Here is a 20,969-nt window from a genome sequence, read left to right as displayed (position 1 = left end):
TTTAATATTCTTTTACCAAACTGAAGAAAGGACTAAAACATGCATCTTTAACACGATCACTCCGGAGCACGCGCCTAGAACACCATGGGACGGGTCCTAGAAAATGTGAATCACAGGCTTCGCATATGGTAAGAAAGACTCTCCTTGTCATCCCACAAATTGTGTAAGTCCAGTCTACTAGAAGGTTCATCTGTAGACAGATTTGTGCATGCATATTTCATTTCGCATGTATTTCCTCTCCACAGTTTTTGTCATACATCATCATTCTTTTTGGGATCTTTCACCAGCAAGACAACTTCAATGCGAGGTATGACACTGAATTTTCTGTTTACCATTACTTCAAGAGAATTACGAGTGATTCCGCTTTTGAAATAAGTTCCACTACTGCAATAAGTTCTGTGAAAGGACTGAACTTGTAATTAATTGTCATTTATTCTTCCATCATATTTATGAGTAACATGAAAGCACTTATAGTAATCAGTTTTGACTGTGTAATGATGCTTTTGTTATCATTTTATTTATATTTTGTTCATATGGCTGACAACGCACTTCCTTCAACATCATGAGGCCCACTCAATAAAAGGAGTGCTTCAACAGAAGAAATACCACCTCCGAAGGTTTGCAAAAATAAAGACATTTTGACATAAAATTCAATAACAGAGAAGTGTAGATATCAATATATTTATGTTTTTAATCATACTTATGCATTTGTTTGCTATGCACAGTAATTATCCCACACGCCCGGTGTGTGATCTGCCTGATGAACAGTATTACATATCGATTTCAACCACCATGCGAGTGACACACCAGGTGCGTGAGTGGAATAAGTCCACGAGTTTGATAGAACTCGTCTTACCAACATTCAAAACTCCAATTATTACAGCTTTTAAATAGTTCCACGCAAATATTTTGCTCAGGTTGGTGGGTATTTCATGCTCTACTAATACGCAGTGAACATGTTAATGTGTTTTTAATCAACATTTAATGAATTAACCAAGGTGGACTACTGAAGTTACATATTTTCTTTACTGTAAAGTTAATGTGGAACTATGGTCTCTGTTGTGAAAGGTAGCTGAATGCAAATATATTTCAGTTTGGGTAAACATCAAGTTCTGTCAACAATTAAGCAAAATTGCTAGCGAAACATTTCAAGTGATAAAGCCAGTGTACGGCAATGATGCCCTGGGCCGCAGTGCTGTGTTTAAGTGACACGGACACTTTGCACACGGGAGTCACAGTTTGGAGGATGATGATGAACATACTGGGTAGCCCATGAACAAGGCAAACTGAGCTCACAATCAAAACGTTGATGTGTAGATAGTAAATTATCTAGCAGCAATAGCAAGGATTGGTCATGGTAAGTGCCACAAAATTCTGTCCAATGACCTGAGCATGTGCAAGAGGAAGCAGCAAGGCAACACAGCTTCCATATTCACCTGACCTCACTCCATGAAATTTCTTTCTCTTCAGCATTTAAAAGCAAAGTTACATGAATGTAGACTGAGGAGATCAAAAGTGTCACAAGAGCAACTGCACAGGATAACTCCCCTGCCAATATCTTTCAGCTGTGTTTACAAGAGCTATACCAACATTAACATATGTGTATATCACCCAGCAGTAACTACAGTATTTGGAGGGATGATGATATGTAAGTGTATACTGCATCGTGTAGCTGCCTACACTTCAGATCTTTCACTATAGAAATTTATACCGGCCCTCAGTATGGAATTTATGAATGTGAAAATAACACTCTTAGTTCAAAAGGGCTTTACAGTAAACAGAAAAGAGTTATAAAGTGACAACAACTCAATACATAAGGTTTCAAGATCTCTCATTACAGAAATTTGCATCATCCCTAAAAAAACACAGTATTGACTAGGTAGGTTACATATTATTTTAATTCACACTTGTCATACTTCCTTTGAAGATGGCAGTGTATGAAGATGTGGAGATTCTCCTTGACCTTCTGTGTTTCCAAGTTTGTCCTCGTCTCCTATTTTAGTTGATTCCTCTTCCTGCACTGATCTGCCATTGTGTTCATCCTATTATACAGGGAGAAGCCGAACTCTACCAACAAACGTTTGGAGATACCTTCTGAATATATTGGTATAAGGGATTCATGGTCTCCGGTAGTTCATTACAGAGTAATTGAATTTCATTTGTTTTGTTGCCCCAAATAGCTTTGTACCTGTATTGCACTGAAAATAATAAATGCTAGTTCCTGACAAATGCCGGGGTGTCAGAATTTTGTCCTGCAATGCCGTGATCATGGTGGTCGACATTTAGTGTAAAGTTCTGCATTTGTTAGGTACTGTTCACTGACAGAACAGATTGAACACACAGTGACAAAAGTGTACGTGTTTCGTCTGAGGTCTGTGTTTTGTGTTGTATGTTTTGGTTGTTGCATATTACAAACTTTATCACTGATATGAAGGTATTTTCACAGAAACAAGGATGACTGGGTTAACAAACCGAATAAATCATAATTACATTATTACTCTGTAATGAACCACCACAGACCACGGGTCCGTTAAACTAATATCTCAGAAGGTATCTCCAAACGTTTGTTGGTAGAGTCCGGCTTCTCCCTGTATAATAGGATGAACACAATGGCAGATTGGTGCGGGAAGAGGGAGCAACTGAAATAGGAGACGAGGACAAACTTGGAAACACAGAAGGACAAGGAGAATCTCCACATCTCCATACACTGCCATCTTCAAAGCAAGTATGGCAACTGTAAATTAAAATAATATGTAACCTACCTAGTCAATACTGTGTTTGTTTAGGGGTGATGCAAATTTCTATGAGAGATCACGTAACCTTATATATTGAGTTGTTGTCACTTGTTAACAACCTGCGAAAATTTTCGGTTGAGTTCGGCTTCACCCTGTATGCATTCCTTTCCTTTCTTATTCTTATTCCCCTCTCCTCTCTCTCTGAACTGATTGAAATTTGTTTCTTCTTTCCTTAGACTCATATACTTGCTTTAATGATAACCAAGGCATCTAACTTAGTATAAAAGAAATCAGGGCCGTCTCCCTGATGTTTAGTACATTTTTACTTACCGCATACACCAGATCCCATCTGCAGAGAGTTCCAGTCACACTCGGAGAGTGAGGTCTCGGTACCACGGCACTTGGGTTCCTCCAGCAGTATCCGGGGTTTATACCCAGCCTGCCTGTCCACCCAGTTCCACCAAGCACCCCCCTGGAAGCCCATTTGTCGACACACAACCTCCAAATCAGCTCGTGTCCAGCTACAAAAACACATAACAGTAACTAATTAAATATTTACAATAATCCATTAATTATACTCTGCTGAGCAATTGAATTAGAGATAGCTACCATTTTGGTGAAATGACGCTGTGGTCTGCCTGGAGAATGTATTGGTATGATGTGGAACATTACTGCGATGACATCAGGCCTCATACTGGCCGTGTGAGCAACAGTTGAGCATGTGATTGGTAACATACGAGATCTAAGCACATTTGGTCACAGTCAGAATTCTGGTGCCAAAAAGGCCATTCAATCTCCGAAGTCGTGCAAGCACTAAGCTCTCCATGTCACATGTCTTAAGAGTGGATTCAGGCAAAACTACTGCCACTATAGCTCTGTTACACTGAAAGGCGAGTTAAGATTGTGGAATGTAATTTGGAATATTTTAATAACAAAGATTATTTTATTAATATTCTTTACAGAGTGACTTGAGAATGATGCCGCAAAATGCAAGGAATAGGTGATATACGAATAGGATGCAAGAACAAAGGAATTGGAATTGACTGTTTAGCCTTTGCAGACGACAATGTGGTTCTGTCAGAGTCAACCGAGGAGGCACAGAAACAAATTGCCCAACTCCAGGAAGAAGCAAGTAAGGCAGGCCTGTAGATCTCCTTCGAGAAGACACAATACATGACCAACATCAAAACAGTATCCAGACGGATGACAGTTGAGAGAGAAATGATTCAGAAAGTGGAGAAATTCAAATATCTGTAGGAGTGGATAGACAAATAACTTACCAGAAAGAGAGGCACTGTTATCGAGAATCAACAAGATGAACTATGGCCACTTACAACAAGAAGAATATCTCGATCAATGCAAAACTCAGGCACTACCAGACAGCCATCCACCCGGAGACTTTATATGCAGCTACAAGTTTGAACCTGATAAAAACTGGATTGGTCAAGAAGTTGGAATTAGCAGAGAGAAAGATTCTGAGAAAGATACTGGGACCCCAAAGAACAGGGGATAGATCATACAGAAAGAAAGGAAACCAAGAATTATATCTTAAGATGGAAAAGATCTCAGATACCATCCAGAAGAGGAGAGCCATGTTCTTCATACATATCTACAGAATGAACCCAGGAAGATTGACCAATCAGATAATAAGATTTTTTGAGATCAGGAAACCTACAGTGCGCTGGTATAAGGAGATAAAGAAGGACCTGAAAGAAATGGGAATACAAGAAACGGAAATCAGCAACAGGGATGCTTACAAGTCGAGGATCAAGGCCACCAAGGGGTTTGAAGAAAAAGTTAGATTCCGTACCCAAGCTCTGTGGACAGAAGAAAGGGGGAGATTGCAGAGTGAAAGGATGAAGGAGAACTGGACGAGGATTAAACCCCAGAAACAGATGAAGCTGAATTCGAATTAACGTGGCCCATAGTCGACCAAAATGAAAGAAGAAGAAGAAGGGGAAGGATAAACAATGAAATGAATTGGTGAATGGCTTTTAGTGCCGGAAATGTCTGAGGACAAGTTCGGCTCGCCAGATGCAGGTCTTTAATTTGACGCCCGTAGATGACCTGCGTGTCCTGATGAGGATGAAATGATTATGGAGATGATACATACACTCAGCCCCTATGCCAGCGGAATTAACCAAGTATGGTTAAAATTCCTGTCCCTGCCGGGAATCAAACCCAGGGCCCCTGTGACCAAAGGCCAGCATGCTAACCATTTAGCCATGGAGCTGGATGGATAAACAATAAATAATGATTTTAACAAAACACTACTTAATACAACTACGGACTATAAACTTAATTTTATCCATACTGACGGTTGATGCTAATGTATTGACTTAGGAGGATAATAAATACTGTTTTGGTATTAATGTAAGACTATTTAATACAAACAAATTGATACTGAATAAAATGTCACTATCATTTCTATTACAATCAAACTTGTCAAGAACTGGCGCTATTCCAACACAGTCTGGCATTAGTTTGTTGTTCATGACATGATAGAGCAAATATGGCACAAAGTATGAATAACCAAACACAAGAGAAAAACTGTAAGCAACTTATTCGCAACTCTGAATGTAACGAGTTTTATACATAAACTTAAAAACAATAAGTTTGTCAGTTTTAATGTTATACAATCAGCCCCATTATTTTCAACATCAATGCCTTCATGCTTAATTCTATTGACAATGCTCTTAGACACTACTATTGGTTCTGAAATTCTCGCTAGAGTTGACTGCAGTGGTACAGTGAAAATCCCTCTTTGGCTTCTTTTTCCATGAACTTAGTAACTTTATAAATTATCTCCCTTACTTGTGCATGCAGCTCCTTAATTTCTTTTTTTTTTTTTTTTTTTTTAGTTCATAGGTGGCATTGTCTTAAATGTAACTAATATCACAGTCACTAAATCTATTTTCTGAACCTCTACTATCACTAATCATAGCATAATAAGAGAAGAACTTCATAGTTTGTCCAGGTTGGCTATAAACAAGTGTATTTAACATTATCAGGATGAACACAATTTCACTTCCACATTTCCTCTGGAAACAAGCTGCTGCAACAAAGCTGCAATTATCAGGCACAGTGAAGACATCTGCCTGTTAACAAGCACTGGCACCTTCTGGGATAGAGTTCTGCTGTGAGATGAGAACGATGACAGGGGCCAGCAGAGTGATCACTCAGAGAACTTACAGAAGTAGAAAAGATTGTAGTGGAGGTGCTTGGCTATTCCACACTTGCGCAGGATCTCTCTGTCTCTTTCCTTCATCAGCTGTCTCCCTCGCACAATAACAGTCAAAAGTTGCACAGTTATAATGGCCCATCTCTGAATGCAGGCTGAGCTGTGGAAACTGCTAGTTAATAATGTTATTTCTACATCAATAATTTGAAAATCCTCACTCACCTATGATTTGTCTTTTTGTCCACACAATGGTATTTATGCAGAGAAATATTTTTAAAGACATCTGACAATGTTTATTAGTCATTCCACCATTTATTGTCTTTTTAATACAATAGAGTTTCACTAATCTGAACCCTGATAATCTGGAAGTCCAGTTAATCAGAACTGAAATTTGAAAACATTATTTTATTGTTCATATTTTAATTTTTTTAAATTACATGAAGCATATATTTCAGAATGAAAATTGTAGTTGTTCTTTTTTTTACAAGACTCTTCTGAAGTACTGCGGCTGCCCTGATGGACAGGGAGTATGAAAATAAAGTACAGCTTTAAAATTAGTTAAATTATTATATTATAGCGTTTTAAGTTGACTTAATTATAAAAATTACAATAACTTGCCTTATTATTAAAAAAAATCATCTTTATTAAAATATATATAAAAATGGTTACATGATAGGTGAATTATTCATGAACAATTGTTCCAATCCATACAAGCAGCACCTGAGTATGGTTATGGAACCCTTCAGGGTGCTGATTGCAACGACCTTTATTAGGTTTTTATCTAGGCCAAACTGTCAGCAGAACTGGATGAAATGATGGATGAGGATTCCTTTAGACCCTTCCATGAGGCAAATTACAGAGTTATCTGTCAGCTAGTATCTTTCTTTGTAGTAGATTCACAAGCTTCCCCTGCATTTTTTACGAATGTGAGACTCTGCCACTGATGATCTCTTCATGAACTTTTCATTGACATCATCCCATGTCTCAGCTGCTCAGTAAACTACAACCTAAATATCCACTTTCTTCAGTTTTTCAAGACATCTCAGCTCAATGCTGCATTCTAGGAATGATTTTCTGGTTAATCCGAAATTTCTTCAACCAAACAGGGTCCAATCCCAATTGGTTTGGATTAATAGGACTCTACTGTACCTACTATATTTGTTCCATAGTTCCTGATCCTCATTTATATATTAATACCTTTCAGAATCCAAACTACAAAATATTCTAATCAATAAAAGAAACCGTATACTGTGCAAAACTAGCAGTTGAATATTGTATTAAGCTGGTAGGACAACTCACTTCCTGGAATTGGAACAAACAGACCGCCATTCCCCTCTGTGCAGAAGCTGTAGACGTCCAGTAACGATGCTGGGACCATCCACCAGTCTCAGTGAAGGAGGTGGTGGCTTATTCTGAGGTTCGGACGAGCTCGTCAGCACAATACGTTCCTCAGGACTGCCCTGGAACATAACATCACAATCAGTATTTGCTTGATCAAGGAACCATAAAAAAATTCAACATTTTACAGCACGATGGTTAACAGTCGCAACCATCTAAAAACTGTCTATTTAAGCATGGTGGTTAGTGCCAAATTTTTCAATTTTGCCTAGTGGTCACTGTTACTAACCACACATTTTTTTCATACGTGTAGGAAACAGATGGAAAACACTGACTTACTGTGGATAGATATGAACAAAAAAAGAAATAAACTCATGGGTCAAACATTTTTGCATCAGTGGAGGCTAAAATAAGAAAAATCACTATTGACAAGTTGACACTATTGTGAGGTAAAGGGAGGGAGGACTTTGGCAAAACAAGAAAACAGAAAGAAAAGGAGCAGTTATCTAATGTTAAGGTCAGGCACTTCCCTAGATCTAAGTACCAGTTATTGTCCAACTTTGGAATCTCAAGGGCAAACGGGTGGAAAGTTGGAGGTAAACAATTCAGGACTTTAACTGTCAAGCAATCATCAAATGTGGTTTGATGATGCCAGATGTCAATGAGGATAAGAAAATTCATGTTATGTGTTTAGCAGATACTGCAGTGACTGAATGTTTGTTTGGCTAGAGTGTTGGTAGCTACACTAATGCAGAAAGCTGGTAGATGATGTTGAATGAAATGTAGTAATGACAACCTTGTATGGGAAAAGACTCGGAGATTCTACTGGATGTTTTTTTTTTTTAATTTAGCATATGGACTTTGGTGCCGGGAGTATCTGTAGTCATGTTCGGCTCGCCTGGTGCAGATTTTTCTATTCAACTCCCATGGGTGACCTGCACGTCTGGATGTGGGATGATGATGATAATGAGGTAGGAAGAGGGTCATACCCAGTGTTGGCATGTAGCCTACTCCTGTCAAATAATACCAAGAGGTTCTGTTCGAAGCTTTACATCTCCAATCTGTCAGACGAATCTCTCCACAAATTATAAATTTCATGTTTCCTTATTGACAGCTAAACTAATATTCTTTAAATCATTACAATAATGATTTATTGTTGAACAGTACCCTTGTTATTCAATACCTTATGGTTAATGTGAATTTTAATATCTTAAATTCCACATTTGTCACAACTATACATGTTTTGATCCTAATCAGATCATCTTCAGTAGACTGCTAAAATTGACATTACATATTGTAGTTAAAAACATTTAAAACTGAAGTAGGAATGATGTTAAAAATGTTAAAATGTTCTCATTAAGGAAACATTTATCCTCTTGAAAGGTCGTGGTTTAAAATCTTCCATGTGCACTATTGTCCACTTGTCGTGATATCCTCTTGATGTTATTATTTATCATGATAAACCAGGTTAGTGGAAACAAGACTACGCATGTAAACACATCGTTCAACTGGGCAAAGAAGGCAATCATACCACCGAGACTTATGCAATCTTGATAATCCTTATTGGCAGCAAACCAAATCATATGATATCAATCATTAATCAGATACCGCCTAGTGCAATTAGTAGACTTGCAACAAATGAGAACATCAACAGGACATCACGACAGAAGGACGATAGTGCACACGGAAGATTTTAAACTACGACTTTACAAGAGCATAAACTTTTTCTTAATGAGAACATTTTAACATTTTTAACATCATTCCTACTTCAGTTTTAAATGTTTTAACCACAGTACGTAATGTCAATTTTAACAATCTACTGAAGATGATCCAATTAGGATTGAAACATATATAATTGTGATGAATGTAAAATTTAAGATTTTTAAAATTCATATTAACCATTTCATTTCATCTATCATTCATTAATCATTGCCCCAGAGGAGTGTGACAGGCTTCGGCAGCCGGCACAATTCCTGCCCTCACTGCTAGATGGCGGCTTCATTCATTCCATTACTGACCCGATCGAACGACTGGAAACAGGCTGTGGATTTTCATTTTCAAATTCACATCGACCATAAGGTATTGAATAAGGAGGATAATGTTCAACAATAAATCATTGTTATAGTGATTTAAAGAATATTAGGATGAATCACTGTCAACAATGTCATATGTCCTTACTCCTTACGAACACTATGGAGAGGTTTGGAATTGAATCCAGGCGTCTGGTACGAAATCTAGTGATTAGAAATTGAATACCAGCACCTCTCCTACCCTGCCGGCCAACATTCTGATGGTAAAAATTTTTTCAACCAACAGGACTGAAAGCAGGTAACCACGGCGTCAAACCATATAAACTTGGTGCCTTAACGATCACGGCCACCAGGCGGGCATCCTGTTGATGAGAGTGGTGTTGGCCAGGTCTTACAGTGGTTGTGTTCATGGGGAAAAAAGCCAGAAGGGGTGGACTTGGTGTGGTTTATGAGTGAGAATTTCAACATCTATTCAGAAAAGATTTTTCGAGATGCTCTTTACGGAAAGACTCAAGGAATTGTGGTTAATGGTTTCATCATAAATAACATCAGGTACGCCGATGACACTGTGCTACTTGCAACCAATCTCCAGGATCTACAGGAACTACTTAATGCTGTCACTGAAGCCAGCAGCGCAATGGGCTTGAAGCTTAATGTAAAGAAGACCAAGTGGATGGTTATAAGTAGGAATGAAGATGGCATTCGAGGTAATCTCACAACAGCGAAGGAACAGATCGCGAGAGTGGCAACATTTAAATACCTGGGATGTCACATCAATGATGACTGGGACCTTACTCACGAGATCCGATGCAGAATTGAGCAGGCCAGAACTTCTTTTCAGAGACTTAGGAAACTTTTGACAAGCCGTGACCTTTCCATTTCACTACGGACACGACTACTCCGGTGCTACGTTTTCAGCATTCTGTTGTACGGCGTTGAGGCATGGACACTAACTGAGACCATGTGCAAGAGATTGCAAGCATTTGAAATGTGGACGTACCGAAGGATGCTTAAGATACCTTGGACAGCTAAAATGACCAATATAGACGTTTTGCACCGTATGAACAAAGAACCAGAAATTCTCACTACCATCAAGAGAAGGAAACTAGAATACTTTGGTCATATGATGCGGAACTCTAAATACCACCTTCTGCAAGTAATACTCCAAGGGAAAATTAATGGAAAACGTGGTCCGGGGAGAAGTAGGACATCATGGCTCGGCAACTTGAGCCAGTGGTTTGGGGTGACAAAGCTTACTCTGTTCAGAACAGCTATGAACAAACAACAGATCATGCTACTGATCGCCAACGTTCTGCGAGGACATGGCACATGAAGAAGAAGATGAGTGAGAATTGGGAGATAGATCACTGGTACGATAATTTACCACCCTTGTAACTTGTCAAAACACTCTTATCATTTATCATTTACTAGCTGATGTGCTTCGCTACGGGATTCTCAGAAAGACTATCTTTATGGTTTTCCTAACTTTAGTTAACTTAGGCCATTAAAAAACGTCAGTAGGAATGTAGGGATTAACAGCAATGTTATGATGTAAAATACTCGCTCAAATGAAAAACCGCACATTTTCTCACTTTTAACGAACAGCACAACGATGCCGATCTAACAGTCCAAAGTTCCAGTGCTGGGATGGCCAGGCCGCAGACAGCCGTGAACACTCCTCTGCCATTGTTCCGTTAAATATACACACTGCTCATTCCAATCTCAGTGCCTCAGGGTAGGGATTGAATAGCTCGAATGCTATGATGAACCAGTTTGTTACGTACCAGTAGTATCAGAAAATTTATGAACCAGAGGAATGGCATGCTTAAGAAGAAAGTTATCTAACTCCCCAGTTACTTCCCGCTAATATTCAGGCAGGCTGTTATAATAGGTACGACCGGGCGAGTTGGCCGTGCGGTTAGGGGCGCGCAGCTGTGAGTTTGCATCCGGGAGGTAGTGGGTTCGGAAACCACTATCGACAGCCCTGAAGATGGTTTTCGGTATTTTCCCATTTTCACACCAGGCAAATGCTGGGGCTGTACCGTAATTAACGCTAGGGCCGCTTCCTTTCCACTCCTAGCCCATTCCTATCCCATCGTCGCCATAATACCTGTGTCGGTGCAACGTAAAGCAAAATTTAAAAAAAAACACTCGGTATACAGCAGCAATCCCATCTATCGGACATGGCTGGCAACAGAAGACACAACAAACAATGGTCAAAGTAATGTTATTGTTGCTCAATGTTATGAGCTGTATTGTATTGTAGGCCTTCACATTTAGTTTTCTTTCAACTCAGTTATATCAGGGCGTCTTACGAAATTATTTATAGCGTACTGTAGTTCCTTATTCCCCGACTTTACATAAATATTTTCATTAAATTCCGTTTACCCATTTTCTCGTGACTTGGCGCTGTTATGGACTTACAACAAAAATCCAAATGCATGAATATCTCTGTTATCATAGCCGGTACGGTAAAAATGTATAAGACATAAATGATCGGAAATTTAATACTGTATTACTTAAGTAATGTGGTATTTGTCGATAGGACCACTAATAACACAAATATTTGAGAATTACATTTTAGGCCTCCCCCTAAACTACCATTCCACTCCATTATTCCATTATTTATGGCCTAGATTATAGCGACTTATTTCCCGACCTTGCATACCGATTTTCATTAAGATAGGACCACTAATAACATAAGAATTTGAGAATTTAAGTTTAGGCCTTCCCCTGAACTCCATTTCTTTCACCGTGAATAAGATTATTTATGGCTTAGATTGTAGCAACTTATTTCCCGACTTTGAATGCCGATTTTCATTAAGATAGGACCACTAATAACATAAATATTTGAGAATTAAATTTCAAGCCTTCCCTTAAACTATCATTTCTCTCAGCGTGACTAAGATTATTTATGGCCTAGATTGTAGCGACTTATTCCCGGACACTGCATTCCGATTTTCATTACATTCTCTTCAGCCGTTTTCTCGTGATGCGTGTACATACATACATACATACATACATACATACATACATACAGACAGACAGACAGACAGACAGACAGACATAAATTACGGAAAATTAAAATGTGCATTTCTTTGTTACTATGGACACGACCGATGGAGAAATACCATCCTTTTTAAATTCTGAACAATGTACAGACATAACTCTTATTTTATATATAGACTATAGATTGTGCAAAGAAGAGTTTATCAGGATGATAATGAGTTCAAAGTCACTGAGGTTGACAACAACAGGTATGATTCTTAATCTGTGGAAAATAATTTGGTAAACATCTGGAATATATTCAGTGTATTATGTCTCAGCTGTTTAACGTCTACGTTGAATATATCATGAGGCATGCCCTAGACAACTACGAAGGAGGATTCTCCATTGGTGGGAAGGAAGAGAATTGATAACCTACGTTTTGCAGACAAGCGCACTTGTAGCCAGCAGTGTATAGGAGCTTGATGAATCGTGTACAACATGAAAGTCCCAATCTTGGTATGGTGATTTATTAATAATGATGAACAAAAGCACAGAAATTCAGCTACCACAGTGCTTAAGCAACAGGTTGTCAGATTACTTATCTGGATTCAATAATTGAGGATACTGGTAGCTGCAGAAAAAAAAAATTCAAGCATTGCATCTTGCTGGGACATAGCTATGGTAAAATTAAAGATTTGGCGAGAAGGAGAAATTACAATTCTTCATGTATGGATGCAAAAATCTTTGACCTAGAAGCTAAAGATACAAACCAAATCATTATCTTCAAAATGAGGTGCTAGAGCCAGGTGAACAAATGAGTCATCCAGGGGGTTGGAATAAGTTGAAATACAAGACAGTCTATGCCAAGCCGTGGACCAGAGAATCCTGAAATGATTTAGTCATATTATGAGGAGAAAGGATGACAAGCTCAAAAAACTACAGTAATTGTCCAAGGACAAGTTTATGGTAAAGGGTCAAGAGGACAAATCGTGAAAAGATTGGTTGATCAAATAAGAGAGAACTTGAGAACTACTGCCCAGAAGATGCAAGATCGCACAGAATGCCGTCAACTTATGAGATAAACAATGAACAATGAAGTCCTTGGGTCATGATATTCAGTCATGAGTGTAACGACCAGAGAGAGAGAGAAAGAGATTATGTCTAGTTCGTCCACGGATATTTTGACATTCTGTTTGTGCTGCTGTCTGGGAACCAACCTGCCAAAATTCAACCGGGTGGTTCCTATGGCTGAGTTAATTTAATTTTGTTGGATAACAGATATCTTCAACATTCCAGCAACAATGATATGGAGTGCCAAGATTTTGACCACCCATTAAAAATCAAATATCTGCGATTGGGTTCATGAGTCAGACACCGTACCACTGATCTACTAAGGCAGCTATTGTAAGTAGTAAAATGAATAGACCAATATCATCTCAAGTTTTATTTATATCAGGTAGATATAAGTTTAACGCCCATCACAAGTGAGGAAAGAAAGAGATCCTTCGAAAAATAAAGGTATCGCCAATGAAAGGTAGAAGTTACCAAGAGTATGACAATGAACCACTCTGTAGGCCTCGTGAACCAAATACCGCCGGGGTTGAAAGAGAACTAGAGTTGACCAAGGGAGGTCAGATATGGAAGATCAAAACGATGAAGCTGACCCAAGCAAGTGGAAGCATGTCAGACTGAGCTACGTGGCCCATGGTCGCAGACTGTTGATAAGCAGCCCCCTGTGGGTGGGGGTAGTGGAATAACACCCACAGTATCCCCTGTCTGTCGTTAGAGGCGATTAAGAGGGGCCACAGGGGCTCTTAACTTGGGAGCGAATGTTAGCGATCTCGGGGCCCTTAGCTGAGTCCTGATATTACCCCCACTTATTTATGCCAGGTTCCTCACTTTTATCTAGCTTATGCGACCTCCCTTCGTAAACTCTTCTTCTTTTCCGACCCCCACGGTATTAAGCATGAAGGCCTAGGGAGTCTTTCATTTTCACGCCCTTCGCGGCCCTTGTCTTTCTTTGACCGATACTTTCTTTTTTTCGAAGTGTCGGATCCTTTCTATTATTATTGTCATACAAAGGATGATTGCCTAGTTGCACTTCTTCTTAAAGCAATAATCACCACCACCACCATTGTTGATAACCACACTGGCACGATCTGTCAGTGAGAATGGAACGTTGACATAAAAGTCGTCCAAATGGCTCCTTCTAAGGATATTTTCATTTCAGCAACTGAGACTAAAACAGTAGGTTATTATTAACAGACATATATTTTGGGTTTTAGTCGTGTGAAAGAATCTTTACATTTAGCGGAGAATGTCTCACGTCCTCAGTTGAGAATCCTCTCCAAAAGAATCCCCTCCACAGAGGTTTTTAATGTTAATATCCCTTTCACCGACAAAATCATAAATATCACGTCTATTAATGTGAATTGTGAAAGCATCAATCTAAAAGACAAATATAATTATTTTTATATTTTTTGCTACTTGTTTAACGTCGAAGGTTTTTCGCGACGGAAGGATGGGAAAATACTAGGAATGCGGAAGGTAGCGGCCGTGGTGGTAATTAAGCCACAGCCCCAGCATTTGCTTGGTGTGAAAATGGGAAACCACGGAAAACCATCGCCAAGGCCGCCGACGGTGGGATTCGAACCCACTATCTCCCGAGTGCAATCTCACAGCTACGCGACCCTAACTCGTGTCCAACTCACTCTGGGATATTATTATTATTATTATTATTATTATTATTATTATTATTATTATTATTATTATTATTATTATTATTATTATTATTAACTCTGTTCTTCGCTGGGCTCATGTCAACTGGATACAAAATGAAGGGGGCTGGCAAGCCGGGGCGGGGCAGTGAAGACGGCCTTAGTTTACTTGGAAGGACGAGGGTTCAGAAGTCGGAAAATTTAGATACGAGACTTCCACTTCTGGAGAGGAATGTAGCTCTGAGGCAGAGTTGCCAGATCCTCCGAAATTTTCGATTATCTTCCAATATTTGTTAAGATTCCAGAAAATTAGAAATTAGGTGTAAATCTTCCGAATTATCCTCCATCACAGATGGAAGTAACCAGGTAGAAATATCATTCATTGCCCTTTAATGCTATGTATAAATTCAATTTTCCTTCATCTACTATCGGCTTTAGGGGAAGTTAGGATGCATACATACCGGTACATAATTTCTTCGAAAACGGGTACCGGTATTTAACTTGCCAGTGGTAAGAGTTCCTCACATTTAGGCAGTCTTAAAATGCGGATTCCAATTACGTTCCAATTACGATCTAGGTTTTCAAACTTGGAGCAGGATTTCATCGTCTGTCGAAGAACGAATCCATAAAAACGAGGAGGAGTAGCGAAAATTATGAAAGTCAATGTTCTAATGTTGATTGTACGACTACTTAATTTTAAAGAACCTTTAGATTTCTCAGTCTATCGGCCATAAATGGAAAAATACAAACCACTAGTACCCCCGATGAGGGTGAGCTTCGTGTACCATTTTAACCACATACCAGTCCTCTAGTCAATCTTAAATCTCTGTCAGTACCAGTAATCGAACCCATGCCTCCGAGAACGGCAGCTAATAGCGCTAACCGTTACACTACGGAGGCGGACAGTGTTTCATTAATGTATATCTTGTTAATTATGTTGACAGTGAAAAACATGGCTTCCTTATTAACAAATTTAGTTTTAAATAACTTCATCAAAATTATGACATATTTTTAAACATCTTCCGAAACTTTCGAGTCCTATCCTCCGAAATATATATATATATTTGAATCTGATAACTTTGTTCAGAGGTTTGCTGATGCTTGTTGTTTAAAGGGGCCTATCATCTAGGTCAACGGCCCTGTTCAGAGGTTTACCAGCCTATATGACATATGAGTACCAGGTTAATTTCTGGGAGCAAAGTCAGGAAGTGTTCTGGATTCGCCACTACGACAAACATTCAGTTTTACGTGGACTCTGAAGCATAGGGACATGACCTTTTACATTCAAAAATCCCGCATGCAATGGCCAGGATTAGAAGCAAATGACTACAGTATGTCACTCGACTATCACGCTCTCCTATTGTTCACTGGGCCTCGCAAAGATAATACCGTTGCAGAGGCGAGCAGGGTTGACTAGGGAAATCGGAAAGGAAAGGGGGCGAGAATGAGGAGCCTGCACAGTAAGTTGATCGTCCAAGGGTCCCGTGGTCGTCACCCGAAGCTCTCAAGGTGAGAGCCACTAGGAAGGCGCAGCTGATGAGTTTTGTCCTATTTGTTTAAAATACTGGACTGTACTCTTCCTGCCTTTTAAATATAGCTAAGCGTTAGATTATGTAAACTACGGCAGGTAGAAACACGCCAGGTGGAAACAAAGAGCTGTCTCTCCCACGACTCTGACCTTGGTTACTTTGTTAACGTATGAAAGTGCTTTAGCTAATTGTCTTCTTTTACGTTTTGTTACCTTTCTCCGTACTCGATTACTTAACAAGTTTCCGCACAAATTAAAACTCGTTCGCTTCAAAGGACAGGTCTCTTCAACAGTGAAACATCAAACAGAACTTCTTTTGACATCAAATTCTCAAGAGAAAGTACTTCTGGATACCTCACCTCATATAATCTTATCGGCCCCAGCGTTCATATGTGACGATTCGTCAAAATTTATTTTTAAATTGCTCTTAACGTCAGTGACAGATTCAACCAACTCGATTCACAGAATTCAGAACGTTAAAAATTCAGTATCGTCGCCATAAGACCTACCTGTGTCGGAGCGACGTAAGGAAAATTGTGATAAGTCAGAAGAAGAATGTATCCGAAAATGTTCCGAGGTTATAGTACAGTATATTTAGGTCAATTATCTCCAGTAAAGTGAAGTTTGGCTCCTTGGCTGAATGGTCAAGGTAGTGCCTTAATTTCAGAGGGTTCTGAGTTCGAATCCCAAGGTTCCTCTAACTCGGGGGCTGGGTATTTGTGATCATCTTAATATACAGTATATTTTCAATTACACACAGTACATTACCCTGCTGCTCTCTTCAATTCCTTGCAGCCTTTACATCCCATCAAGTATGTCTTCCTTGGTCAACCTTTTCCTTTCTTTCCTAGTATTTTTCCTTCAAAGACATTTACTAGGGAGTCATTATGTCTCAGGATATGACCCACAAGTTGTCACTTCCTTCTTTCCATATCCTTTATCAGTCTCCGTTGCTCCCTGACTTCCTTTAGAACATCTTGATTCATCTTTTTTTTTTTTTTTTTTTTTTCTTTTTTGTCCAGTATCTCCTCGTCATTTTCCTCCAAATCCACATTTCAGTTCCTTCCAATAAATCTTTTTTTAATTCCTTTTTCAATAATCCAGCTCTCACAATCATAAAGTAGTAAACTCCAGACAAAGGGTTTTACAATAGCCTTTCTTATTTTTAAACTTGTATGGGTATTTGTTGAAAGACTTCTTTAATTTTGAAAGGCCCGTTTAGCAAGAGTATTCTTCTTTTGATTTCCTTGGTGAATCTATTGTCTTCCTAAGTACCGATAACAGATATGTTTGCACTTGTTCTACTTTGGAATTTCCTATTCTTATGCTTGTATTAACTTTCCTGCCATCTTTGCTCACGACTAAAATTTTGGTTTTCTTACTATTGATATTATGTTTGTAATTTTAATTTCGTGTGGCTATTTCTAGCCGAGTGCAGCCCTTGTAAGGCAGACCCTCCGATGAGGGTGGGCGGCATCTGCCATTTGTAGGTAACTGCGTGTTATTGTGGTGGAGGATAGTGTTATGTGTGGTGTGTGAGTTGCAGGTATGTTGGGGACAGCACAAACACCCAGCACCCCGGACCACTGGAATTAACCAATTAAGGTTAAAATCCCCGACCCGGCCGGGAATCGAACCCGAGACCCTCTAAACCGAAGGCCAGTTTCAATATATATCTATTTAATTCTTTCTCAGAGTCTGCTACTATCCTTTAAAACATTTGTTTTATTAAATACTATTTGTTCCGGGCGTCGACCTAGAAAGATCTTTTGCCCCTACTTGCACCATATGTTATGAACCTGCGTGCATTTGGAAATTACGGAAATGAGGAAAGGAACGTTAAGGACGACACAAACACCCAGTCCCCAGGCCAGGGATAGTAATAATTTACAATCAAAAACTCCTGACCCGGCCGGGAATCGAACCCGGGGCTACCGGGTGACAGGCAGACGCGTTGCCCCCTACACCGCGGGGCCGGACTTTAAAAACACATACGGTATTGCTTCTTCAATAAACAAGCTGAAAAGGTATGGCGAGAGTGGACACCCGTGTCTCACCCCTTTCTTAATTCCTGCCATTCTTGTACATCCAATCACCACTACATTCGTACACTAAATCACCACAGAAACACATAATAGTGAATACATTCCTCCACAGAGGGTTGGCGTCAGAAAGGGTATCCGACCGTAAAACTAGGCTAATTCACATTAGTGACGATGCCGGACACATGTAAACCATAATCTAACGAACAGCTGAGTACATACAGTACAAATAGGCCTACTATAAATAGGACTGCAATAGAAGTACCAAATTACTTGCACTTGCTGTTTGATTTCACCTGTATCCCTCAATATGAATGTGGTCTCGAATTATGCCTCCAGCTACCTAATGCCTGCTTCTTCTGTGAGAGCAGAACAATAAACCGCTGTTCAGTCACGGTGTATGTCACTGCGCCATCACGGCCTGGAACCATGGAACGGTATCGGAGCTCGACGTGTAGCGACGGAAGCTGGTGAAGTAGGTGAAGTGTGAACGTGAAATGACAATTACTGCCTTCACTCTTACAGTGTTTACTGTCCAGGATTTCATGCAGACAAATATACGCTTCAGTGCTCAAACAGTTACGTATGGTGTCCTCTTAGCACGATGTATGTGCTTTGTAGAAACGTGTCACTGCAAAGAACTGGTGTGATATCGGTGACAACTGTTACTATCCGCTATACCCCTGAGCCTCTTCGTTCCGACATTATCAACAATAGTTCTAGAACCATACTTGGGTCGGTGAGCGGTGTAAAAACATGACAGTTTAAAATCAAAATATTGATTGATTTCTAGACATGTCAGTATTAGATACCTCACTCTTCGGGCGTTTTCTTTTTCTTCTAATTCTTTTACGATTTGACGGTTTGGCTTTCACTGTACTGGATGACCACAGTTTTGTTGAAAGATCTTTTGTATTGTCGACGTAGCATGTAAAAAAATGTTTTTGTACGTCTGAATTGTACAGTTGAGTACATTATTTTACAAAGTGGTCTCACGGCTTCGTGTGAGGACAGCTTTAAAGAAGTGTTGTACTTTCTCAACTATTTACTTCATTGGAAAGTGGTCAGTCTTCTATAACATTAAAGGAATATTAGGACCCAATTTCCAGCAGTCGAAGAGTAATGATACTGCTATTTGTTTTTGTTGGAATTTACGCGGTGAAATATTTTGGGTCATATTAGACCCGAGGACAATGTTAATATCAAGAAATCCATTATAGTAGCTAAGGGTTAATGATTTCAACTTAAGAGGTAATAAACTAGATGTGGCTGGGAATAGATGACACTGAAAAGCAGAATAAGACGACATCAGAGCACCAGAGGTATTTTTGTCGGATGCATGCTGAGTTCGCCGATAATAAGTTGCAGTGACAATACTTTTGTCTCCCCTTTAAAAAGGACTACCTCAGTCGGAATCGAACCTCAGAACTTGGCACTTCTTCACTTTATCCGCATTCTAACCTGTACTGCACGTTACGCTACCTTACCCCACATTCCTATTGGTATGTACAAGAACGCCTCAAGTTTCTTTTTGAACTTGAATTCCATTATTGCCTTTGTCGGTGAGTTGCTTTGAAACTGGTCCGAAGCTTTGCAGTTCAAGGTCAGCTTCCAACACCATTTTGAGACGACCGTTTCCATCCCTGCTTCTCGTTTTTTTAAGTAATAAAAATTAAACGCCCGCTTCAGCGGAATACCGCCGTCTCATTATACCCTCAGTTATGGACATAAATCCTGATTCCTGATGGTTGATTAGGAGTATGGGAAAGAACCTTTCAAGAAAAACTCATTTCTTTTATGGTAGTACATTATCGGAGGAGCGAAGATGGTCTTTTAAAATAGAGGCCAACATTATTGTTGTTGTTGTTGTTGTTGTTGTTGTTGTTATTGTTGTTTGAGTTCTCAGTCTATAGACTGCTTCCTTACCTTGGGTCACCTTTTGTTGACCTTTGCACCTCTGCATAACAATACTGCAGCTTTTTTCTACTCTAATCTGTCATATTAACAACATCCAAGGGGAACCAAGTTCGATTTGCTGCTCTGGCTATGGGATTTTAACAGCGGATAGTTACTTCCTATGATTCAGGAGCTCAGTGTTTGCAGTCAATCAATCAATCAATCAATCAATCAATCAATCAATCAATCAATCAATCAATCAATCAATCAATCAATCAATCAATCAATCAGTCAATCAATCAATCAATCAATCAATCAATCAATCAATTTCTTTCATCTCTCTACGGACTATTTCTCCTGTTCCCTTCTTTTAAGCCTTCGAATAACATGGTCTCACCATCAAAGCCGAACCATACACTATATCAATCAATCAATCAATCAATCAATCAATCAATCAATCAATCAATCAATCAATCAATCAATCAATCAATCAATCAATCAATCAATCAATCAA

The 20,969-nt window shown here is 39.3% G+C and overlaps 1 protein-coding gene across 1 annotated transcript in view; it reads right to left on the bottom strand.

Moving 5' to 3' along the window:
* Positions 1-20,969, bottom strand: part of bark (protein bark beetle) — a 223,768-nt gene that overhangs the window by 86,020 nt on the left and 116,779 nt on the right. Inside the window, exons 2-3 of the mRNA XM_067153381.2 lie at positions 7,216-7,376; positions 3,066-3,256 (exon numbers count right to left, since the gene is read on the bottom strand). Coding sequence (XP_067009482.2) covers positions 3,066-3,256; positions 7,216-7,376 — 352 coding nt within the window. The remainder of the gene's footprint in view (positions 1-3,065; positions 3,257-7,215; positions 7,377-20,969) is intronic.

This window comes from Anabrus simplex, chromosome 9 (assembly GCF_040414725.1).
Source record: "Anabrus simplex isolate iqAnaSimp1 chromosome 9, ASM4041472v1, whole genome shotgun sequence".
In the NCBI taxonomy this organism is placed as follows: Eukaryota; Metazoa; Arthropoda; class Insecta; order Orthoptera; family Tettigoniidae; genus Anabrus; species Anabrus simplex.
This window is presented reverse-complemented; position numbering and strand designations above follow the sequence as displayed.